This window comes from Natrix helvetica (genome assembly GCF_964273705.1).
Source record: "Natrix helvetica genome assembly, chromosome: Z".
Classification (NCBI taxonomy): Eukaryota; Metazoa; Chordata; class Lepidosauria; order Squamata; family Natricidae; genus Natrix; species Natrix helvetica.
The window spans coordinates 39,037,055-39,048,069 of record NC_138554.1 but is presented as its reverse complement, the minus strand read 5'-3'; the positions used below and the strand labels follow the sequence as shown (position 1 = coordinate 39,048,069).

The 11,015-nt window shown below is 36.9% G+C and overlaps 1 protein-coding gene across 1 annotated transcript in view; it reads right to left on the bottom strand.

Annotated features, from left to right (window-relative positions):
• Positions 1-3,579: 3,579 nt before the first annotated feature.
• Positions 3,580-11,015, bottom strand: part of MPP3 (MAGUK p55 scaffold protein 3) — a 107,860-nt gene continuing 100,424 nt past the window's right edge. Inside the window, exons 17-19 of the mRNA XM_081932074.1 lie at positions 9,469-9,577; positions 8,312-8,434; positions 3,580-6,763 (exon numbers count right to left, since the gene is read on the bottom strand). Coding sequence (XP_081788200.1) covers positions 6,584-6,763; positions 8,312-8,434; positions 9,469-9,577 — 412 coding nt within the window. The 3' untranslated portion in view covers positions 3,580-6,583. The remainder of the gene's footprint in view (positions 6,764-8,311; positions 8,435-9,468; positions 9,578-11,015) is intronic.

The window sequence follows — 11,015 nt, the reverse complement described above, 5'->3', positions numbered from 1 at the left end:
TGGGCTTTATCAATCCAGTAAGTAAATAAACAAAACCTCTGGAGAGGATTTCAAAATTAAGAGGGGATTTCATAGACCCTCATCAGTTTTTCCTGTCCCCATTTATGATCTTATATGATGTGCCATAGGCATAGTGGGAGGGTATGTGTGCCACAGATACTGTGGTTTGTCTGTTTTTTGTTGGAAGAATGGGCAAGAGCTTAAGTTATATTCACTATAGACGAGGATGGCACTTCCCCTCTTCAGGATCCACATGAGATTAATCTTCATTGAGTTTCTGAAGCACCATAGAGAGAGCTGGCCTCCACTACTTAACGAGCAAAACTTGCTGCTGTAGAGAGGAAAATTCCAGCAATGCTCAGAATCAGGCAGCCAAAGAATGAGCCATCTCTCCATCACCTACCTTGTCTTCCCCCAAGACTGCCTTCATTCTACACTCATACCCAAGGTGCCACCCCCCCCCCCCGTCTCCCAATAACGGCTTTTGAATCTGTCAAGTTGGCTTCTCCATAAAACTCCTTGTGGATTAACCATGCCTTTGATTGAAACCTACTTGTTAATTGGGAATTGAATTCAGTAGACTCATCCTCTACAATCCGGCACTTTTTTGGAGTCCTGGTCCTAGCAACCTCTCAATTCTTGCTGTAGCCTTTGAACATTCTGGAGTTTGCAGTTAACATTCTAGAAATGCCAATTTGGAGAAAGGTTGCCTTAGACCTATGGTTGCTCTGACCACTAAGTATGCCCAGAGCAAAAAAAATAGTGTGCCTTAATGGTTTAGGACAGTGTTTCTTAATCTCAGTATGCAGGCTGGGGAATGTTGGGAGTTGAAGTCCACACATTTTAATTTAAGAAAGCCTGGTTTAGAATACTGAATAGAATAGAATAGAATAGATTATGGCATGGCCATATTCATATCATCATCTTAATTCTGTTCATATTAATCTATTTTCTGGGCTCACACAATACATTGAAATGTAAACTAACCCATATAAAGAATTGGGTTTACGTATCTGACAAATCAACCAAACCCTAAACAAGCATCTCACATTGTGTAGATACACAAGTATTTTCCTGCAAAAACTTTAAACTCTCTTGTGTGCATTTAGCACTACCTGTACTGAACTAGTGACCTCCAGATTTGTTAGGAGTGCTACTCTCTGTCCACCTGCTTGCTGGAATTCTGAGGATTAGAGTCTCAGTGCACCTAAATGGAAAAAGTATTATTGCTAGTATTTCTGATATGTCATATATAATGTATGAGAGCCAGTTTGGTCTAATGGTTAAGGCACAAAGCTAGAAACCAGGAGACTGAGAGTTCTAGTCTTCCCTTAGGTATTAGCCAGCTGGGTCACTTTGGGCTAGTCACTCTCAATCCAATCCATCTCACTGGATTGTTACTGAGGGGAAATAGGCTTGCTGCCTTGAATTATTTATAAAAATAATAAAGGTAGGATGAATGAATCAATGAATATTCTAAAGGTCTAAATACACTCTTCAGCCAAAAGAACCTTAGGAGTTATCACTGAAGGACTCTCATGAGGGCTTGGAGACCAGCAGTCTAACAAAGTTGATTGAACTTCCTAGTGTACTAACTTTAAAGTGGTTTTCTGCCTGTATTTCTTTGTCTGGATTTGATTTATATCGAGTCTGTTTGGGAGGGAAATCAATCTCTGTAGCTCAGTTAATACAATCCTCCAGGTGCTCCTTTAAAATGTGTTTCTAGACTGCCTAAATATCCTAACATGTCTCTCTTAAATTTATTGCAGGAAAAAAGAAAATGTGAGAATTACCAAGTCGCTTAGGACTACTCGAAATACACCATTTAGCTAGCTGATGGTAACTTCAACACTAGCTGGGAACTTCATTTAGATTTTAGAATAAAACAAGTGGCGATGAAAAGGCATATCTATTGTGAAATGTATGCAATCATCAAGGTGGATTCCATACACATACATCAAACACAGGAGCTGTTCAAATTTTAAGAAACCTACATGGAAGCTGTGGAAAGCTCAATTCTCATCAGAAATATTGCCAAGAACAGCTGACATGCTCACTGTAAGATATTTCCCACATGATATGGTTTTGAAACAGGCTGATTTTTTTCAGAATGTTTAGCAAGATGTAAGTTCTTTGTGGGTTTTTTAAGGCTTTTAACCTTTTGAGTCTCAGTACATAATCCCTCTTTTCAATCCATTTCCAATAATAGTAGTCAACACTCCTACTTCTCCTACTTACCTGCACATTTACACTAGTTTTGTTCTTAAGGTGGTGAAACTAGAGACAAGTCAAAAGAATTACAGCCAGAAGAGGCAGAAGTTCCTCCGCACACAAATGCCTGAGCAGAAAACAATTTGTGGAAATAGTAAACAAAGAACAATGCCATGGGCCATTCACGCTAACCCTGTTTAAAGCACTTTTCTTCTAGAATATATTTTATAATATTGGCATTAGCAGATAGCTGAATGTGTGCATTGCTATAGATACTTATTTGTGCAGGGAGGAAAAAGTTATTTCCAAATAAGACACAGACCAGTCTAAATATGGAGAAATCAAGTTATTAATAATCCAAAGTTACTTAGCTGCCTTTTATAGACTTGGATGACTTAATGCACAGCTCAGGGAAAATGAAAACAAGGAAAAATAGGGGAGAGCAAACATTAAACATTTTAAAAAAATATTAGGTTGGATTTTACTTGCATCACGCATGCTATGTAGGTAAGTTGGCATGAAGAAGAATAGTCCAAGTAAGGTGACCAAAATGGAAATGAGAAAAACGTGGAAATTCACCACTTCCCAATGGCTGCTGCTGCTGCTGCTGCTGCTGCTGCTACTACTACTACTACTACTACTACTACTACTACTACTACTACTACTACTATGCTTGGGTTGGAAACACCTATCACGGTACTTCCAGTTAGCTGGTGACTGATGAGTTTTAAAAGATGTTTGGAGAATGCCAAATCAAAAAAGACCTGTGTAGGTTTCATTGACTTCCAGATTAAAGCAAAATTAATTACTGTACAATCATTTATCCACACCCATTCCATGACTTCAGTCTTCCAACATACAGTAAGTTCCCCCAACCAAACTTTTCTCCTCTCTAAGCCAACCTAAAACTCAGAAGTGAAAGAAGGATACCTAAAATAGAAGGGAATTCACACTTGTACACCAGAGCTAAGCTTTTGTGTTTTAAGTATATACAATTGAAAACATCTGCATACTGGAACAGGGTGGGGGATTTTTTTTCATTGCAAATTCTTTCTGTGAGATTGGTTGTATTCTCCAGTAGCTTCTTTGCTTCAAATAAATATTTTCCAATAAATATATATATATATATATATATATATATATATATATATATATATATATATATATATATATATATATATATATATATATATATATATATATATATATATATATATATATATATATATATATATATATATATATATATATATATATATATATATATATATATATATATATATATATATATATATATATATATGGTGGCTGTTTTCATGGAAGGCAACTAAGTTGGCATAGCAATGAATACTGGAATAAACTCACCTTTAAAGTTGTACTTTCTTGCAATGTACAGAAGAATTAGAAAAAAATATATCAACGGGGGAGGGTGGAAATTGTATATTCAAAAGGAGAGGAAACTAGCTTTGCGTCAGATGTCAGAAAGGGGATGCAGGTAAATCAAAGCAAGCAGTTCTCATCCTAAAAAATTCTCTGAAAAACTGCATGTATTAAATGCATAAATTCATTGTATTATCCCAGATACAACAAAGTGAATTATTTAAAGAAGCAACTCATCAGTCAGGGGCACTGCTGGCATACAAGCCGCTCTTCTGCATAAAAACAATTTTAAAAATATTCTAGTTGCACACATATGTACTGTTAAAAAGAGTTTTGAATATTCTAGCTGCATTCACGCATTGTTAAAAAGAATTATTTTGCCTTGCTACTGGCACCCAACCTCTCCCACAACCCAATTTGTAAAATGGGTGGTTGTGGTTTGTATCAAAGATTTTATTTTTTTTCCTCTTCAAGGAGCATCATCTGCTCAATTTGTCTTCTGAAGGACACTAGAAAATAATTATTGTATACATAGTATGCAATAATTAACTGATTAGCTATTTTTTTCTTGCAAAAGACTAACACTTTTAGGGAACTTGAATTCTTAGTTACACAATTCCTACCAACTTGTTGATACATTCTACGAACCAAATTATATATTTGATACCAAAGGGAAAATTTTATTTTAGGCATGAGGGGTTCAGAGAGAAATTGGGAGGGGGGGGGAATTCCTTGCATTATTCCAAGTTATATGCCTCTCTCCCACACTTGTAAAGGATAAATGCAATTACCATATTATACCACATACATACAATATATAAAGTGAACATATACCTTCACCTTGTGTCAGGTGCTAGCTAGATCTCTCAAATTCTACCAGCCTTTCACATCCATTGACAGTGTATCCTAGAACCTTGTTTCATTCACAGAAAGATTAATAATGGTGAACCAGCTGTTTTCTAGAGAGGTTCACCTAGTACATGGGTGTCAAACTCATGGCCTGCAGGCCAGATATGTCATGTGCTGGCCATGCCCACTCCTATTTTAGCCAAGGGGAAAAAAAGTCGTGATACATCACGTGATGACGTGAGTCTGACACCCCTGACCTAGTATAATCAATCTTAATGATATATCACTCAAAGCACAAATGACCAGGCTAAAGTTACGCTACTTTGCACACACGAGGACATCTGGCTTTTGGAAAAGCTGTAAGGTTGAGAATGATGAAAGGAAAGACAATGACCAGCAACGAAGCAGATGGACTCAGGTACTGCAGGGATACAATACACCATTGGAAGATCTGAAGAATTACAGTATCCTGGGAACAGATCCACCTGGAGAAATGATCTATATGGTTACTAAGAACTGACACCAACTTGATGACCCATAATCAGTCAATATCAATGATAATTCTTTTTAACAAAGCCCCAACTTTCCTCACAATTTTAAAACTTACAGAATTAAATAAGTACATCAATAATTTCTGCTTCAAGACAGACTGGTGATAAATGCTGTGGTTAAGCTATAAAAGAGTTCTAGGAAGATTGATGATTATTTTTTCCAATGGGAAATATTTCCTTTACAGACAAATGCACAAAAAACATAGTGGAACAGAAAAACCAGCACAGAGAACAAAAGAAAAATACAGAAACGTCAACCCCTTTCTCACAAGAACTAACCCTCCCTTTTAATCACTAAAGCAACATTATCTGCAAAAAATATTATCATTCTACAAGAAGAATTAAATAAAGCAAAACATGGTGGACGATTTGTATGTGTTTATGATGACCCAATCATACTGAATATGGAGTTCTGGAAAAGGTTAGCTGTGGTGCTTCAGAGTTCTGATGTTCCTTTGCCTCAATTCTTAGAATTGAAAGATATTCCACTTCAGATGTTTACCAAGTCCAGAAAAGCAAACAAAAACTATACATTTTCAATCATTGGAAGAACTAAATTTTTGCTTGGCCTTCAAAGTGAATTTCTGGATGCTGAACTCTGTGCCCAATTCTATGTTTGCACAGCAAATCCAGTATTATGCTAGTCACAGACAGGCTTGGACATTGGGTAGTTCTGATTCCTGATAGCTCTGCAGCTATCATTCTGCAAGGTCGAGCTTTTATCAAAAATCCTTTGCACTTTTAAAAATTCAGACCACTTGCATAAGTTAAAGCTGACCTAAAATGGGTAACTGATTGGCCTACAAAACAGGTACCTCAGCATTTACAGCCCATGACAATGTAGAAATAGAGGAGAAATGCTTTTTCAGCTTTTCTCGTGAGAAATTTGCAGTTCTTTGATTAGAACTGAGACACTTTCCAATGACTTGACTTCATACTTTAACACATTACTTAGGCAGTTTACTGAGATAATCCCGAGAGAAAATCCCACTAAATCATTGATGTCTCAAAATATAGTTATGTAGAGAATATACAGTATGGCTAATTTTCATACAAAATTATTAAAGCCTTTGCAGGTGGCCAGGAAGACTTATCTTCTAGCAAAGTATCAACTGTCACTTCTAATGCTCTTTTGATTCCACTTGGCCAACCAATAGGAGGAGCGGGGAATATTATTGTATTATCTGATATTATAACCCTTAATTGAAGGACTCTCTCATTTATTATTGATTGTGGAAGATTCAGAGTTGGCATAGTTTGCTCTGTAATGTTTCCCAGTTATTTAATCTTTGTCAAGATGACCCCAGTTTGAATCTTAGTCACGGAGCTTGAAACAGCATTCAAATATCCAGAACTGCTGCCTAAAAGGAATCACACATACCCTGGATTGTATCGTGCAATTTTTTTCATTCCATTCTTGTAGAGGAAGTGATTAATCAGAATATGGTTTTAGCTGCAGACAGATTCGCTTTCCAGCTTTTCAAACAAGCTGGCTGCTGCAGCAGCATTTTCCCTTTTTAACCATCCATTCTATTTACAAATTATTATTATCAAACAGGAATACATATTCTTTTTTGGCATAACATGGCAGACTACAACTTAACCCAAGAGACAGGCACCCAAAAACAGTCTGTGTTCAGTTTCTCCAATATGCTTTTCAATTGGCTGCAGGCACTGTGGAGATCTTCCTTCAGCAGGACAGTATCGATTAAGTGACCATATTGTTCCTCAATGAAGGCTGCTGAGTTCATCATCTCTTGCTGCTCCTCATCCTGCAGAATGGAACAGAAAGACAATAGGAAATGACTCTTGGGACCTTGAGACCTTTTAAAGAGACTCTTGGCTCTTTAAATTTTGGTTTTGAGCTGCAACACCCTTTTGGCACTTCCTAAGGGAGGGGGGAATCCAATTGTGTAATTCTGCTACAGCAAGCAGATTTGGTTAGTGAAAGTTAGTACAGATAGTTGTTGATTTCTGAGCACAAGTGGAATCAGAATTTTTGTTGCAAAAAGATGATTGTTAAGTAAATCACACACAATTTTACAACCTTTTTTGCCACAGTTGTTATGCGAATTGGTGCAGTAATTAGGTGAATCATGCCACCATAAACATATCCAGCTTTCTCCATTGATTTTGCATGGCAGAAGCAGGCTGGGAAAGTCCCAAATGGCAATCACATGACATGAGGATACTGCAACCATCATCAATACATGCCAGTTGCCAAGAACACAAATGGTTATCAAGTGATTGTGGGGATATTGTGATGATCATAAGTGCAAGGACCGGTCATGTCACTTTTGTCAGTGTTGTTATATATTTGGTTACAAAATGAATGGTTGTAAATCAAGGATTACCTATAATAACCTGAATATTTTGAGTTACAGGTATAATAATTTAAGGCATTTTTCTTTGTCTGTACATTTATTTGCTACTCACTTAAGAATTCATTAAACATGCAATCAGTTAGAACCAGACCTACTGTAATAATAGTTAGAAAATCAAAGACATTTAAGTCATGATGGATTTATGCCCCACTGATTATAATGGATTTATTCTTTGCACCAATATCAGTTTTACCCATTACATTAAATTTAAGTCATTATGAGGTTTGTCTGGTTTGCATTTAATATGTTGTATGAATCTAGTCATTGTGATTTGAAAATTAGATTGATGGCTTAGAGCCATATGCAAATTCACTGAACAGTGATTTATTGAATCCAAAACAAGTAAACCATAGCTTAGCTTAATGAGTGTATATAATAAGAATCTGGATCTAATCACCAGAGTATAATTTTCCAAAAACAAAGACTTTAGAATGAAATATCTAAGCAACAATGGGCAAAGTATAGTCAGAGATATTCATGGAGTACAGGCATCAAAATCTCAAGATGATGAGAATAGCATCAAGATCGAAGTCACACCCCTTTTATACGTGCATGGGATACTGCCACATTTATGAAAGTCTGGAATTGGATTATGACACTGTGCCCACCATCTTGTAGACTCTGACTCCCTACAGGCAAACACTGCTGGGGATACTGTAAAAACAAATTTTGGAATGCATAAACCAAGGGTAACAGAAGAGAGAAAAGGAGGATCCAAGGAGAATCCAAGGAAGTCAATAAAAACTTCAGAACGAAAATGAAAAATGGGTGATCCTACACTCACTTTGGTCTGCATAGCTATCACATCCTTCAGATCAATTTCTGGTGTTGTACACAGATGACCTTCTAGGGAAGACAGCCCTCAGCAGAGGTAAATGTTGCCCATCGCATTATAAGCTCCTAGCATAAAACCATCTTTCAATACAAAATACTTACAAGCGGGACAAAGATGTCCTCTGTCAGCAGTGAGGCTGGCGTATTCTTTTTCTTTTCAGAGACAAGAGGTTTTACAAAGACCACATGGGGCTTGAATTCAGCTGTCCTTAAGTGCTTCACTGCCTGGAAGCAGAAATATGCAAAACAGAAATCTGTAGCCGCAATTTCTTAAAGGAAAGAAATTGTCATTATTTCTCTTGATTTAATGGCCTGAAAGAATCTTTGAAGGAATCTTGAATTTTGCTGTAATATTGCTTTATAATATAACCGTAAATATACTAAAAGAGGCACTCAATTGATAAATAGCATCAAAAATATACACCAGGATAAAAAGGCCTATAAATTAATAAAGTTAAAAATATCTGGGAGTGAAGCCTAGTGCTGATGAAATATTTTTTGAAACCACCCGAAGTATTTTTAGTTGTTCAACTTAAATCGTAAATGATAATTACTCAACTCATGGTCAACTGAATGCTATTTGCTTGAAAATGGGCCCAGTTTTGCTTTTCCAACCAAATGCACTAGTTATTAAAAGTAATAAAAGATGAATATGGAAAGGAAGATAATTTAGAACCCAAGACACTATATATATTATTTATTTATATTTATCTTGGATATTATAGGTGCAGACTTTGTAGACAGGACTCAGAAACAAACACATAGTGTCAGGTGTAAGTTGGCAGGCAGGAACAACATACACTGAACAGCACAACCAGGTATTTGGCATTATGTACAGGAACATCTGGAATGTATATGGTCCAGATGTTCTTGTACATAATGAACTCCCAAGTTCAAATGAGAGATACCACAGAAAGTTGAGGAGAATAATAGGGCTGAAATTCTGTGAGACTTCCAGATCCAGATGTTCAGACAGGTATCAACCAGACATCTTGTGGTACTCAAGGACCAGGAGATAGTGATAGATGTAGAATTGCCAAGTAACAAAAACATCATAAAAATATATGATACAAGGCACATCTGAAAATAACACAGCATATTTCCACAAGGAAATTAACTTGTAATGCGTCTGTTATTTGTCACAGTTCTTGCTACACACTAATTTCTTTCTAAAAGGCCATATGTTGTCCATGGTTACGATGGACCCTAAACTGAAAAGCAAATCTGGAGCACAGGTTTTCTTTTAAATGTTAATTTACCTCAGGCACAACATCCACAAGGCAAACTTTATTTTTAGACATGACAGACTGTATCGCCTCCAGGCTTGTCCCATAAAGATTTTCCTTATATTCTCCATGTTCTACAAACCTGAAAATTGTGAGGGAATTAAGTGAGAAAAAGCAAAATAGAACACCAACCTCAAAAGAGAGTGCAGCATGCAAATGTGTCAAATGTTTATTATAGCATAAAATTGTTTGCTTTGTCTTTGTCTTTTCTATTTTTAATAATTTGCTTCAGGCCACAAGATTTAAAAGGGATGACTCTTTTTGAACATTTCACTTTCATCAAGGAAAGAGCAAATGCTTAGAAAGCATACACACACACACACACACAAAATCTTATACTTAGAGACATCTAGTCACTTTCCCAAACATAACACAAACATTACAGCATTCTGAAGTCAAAACTAATATAAAACTACCCTGTTTTCCTGAAAATAAGACCTCCCCAGATAATAAGCCCAATTGGGCTTTTGAGCGCATTCACTACAATAAGCCCTCCCCAAAAATATTGCAACACAGTAGCAGCCATTGAGGTGACCACGCTCGCCACCTCTGGCACCTCAAAAATAATAACACCTTCCCGAAAATAAGGCTAAGCGCTTATTTCAGGGGTCAAAAGAAAATAGGACCTTGTCTTATTTTCAGGGAAACATAGTAATCCCAGATCTGTTCAGCATTAGCATGTGGAGGGACCTTTTAATACCCTCAGCCTATGGTACTGCTTGACTCTTAAAGCAGGGATCCCCAGAACTCTAGATATGTTGCAACTTCAAATCCCAGAACGTTTATTTAGCATAAATCTCTCGGGGAATACAATTCCAGCATATCTGGAATACCAAAAGAAGTATGGCACATGGAGCACAGGTCTTCAATTTTGTGTACTAGAAGAATTGTTCAGTTTCCTCCCCTTCCCCTTTCGAGCAAAGGTAAACTAGGAAAGTTCAGGCAAGAAGAGATTTTGGATCAGACACAGAACACTGTCTAATTTTGTAAAGTGTTGAGAAATTGGCAGAAATGCAGCACAGGAGTGTGTTCTATCTGGGAGGACTCAGGTGGGGTAGAACTCGGGTGGAAAGAAGGACTGAGGCAAGCCAGATCTCTTAATGCTGACAGTTTATTGCTAACAGGTTGCCAAAGTGGCATTTCACTACGCGCGTGTCTCAGATAATGGCAACACTAAGACCCTGCTTGACAGCTCTTTATATATGCCGGCTGTCAAGCAGGAACCAATCAGAACCGAGTAGGGCATCCCTTAGTGGAACCAGGAAACTGCCATACACAACAGAGTGCATACAATTAATTCAACATATTAAGTAAAACAAACCCAGCCTTAATAAGATCTCTTTGCTCCAATCCCAATCTGGAGAACATTTACAGCCAAACAAAATGTCCCCATTATTATAGCCCCAATTTAGATAAAATATGCTTGTCAAAGCTCTTCTACCCATGAAATTAAAGTCTCTATCAGCAAAGGAGAGCTACTCTAGTTAAGACTCTCAGAGGATACATTACACAAATAGGGC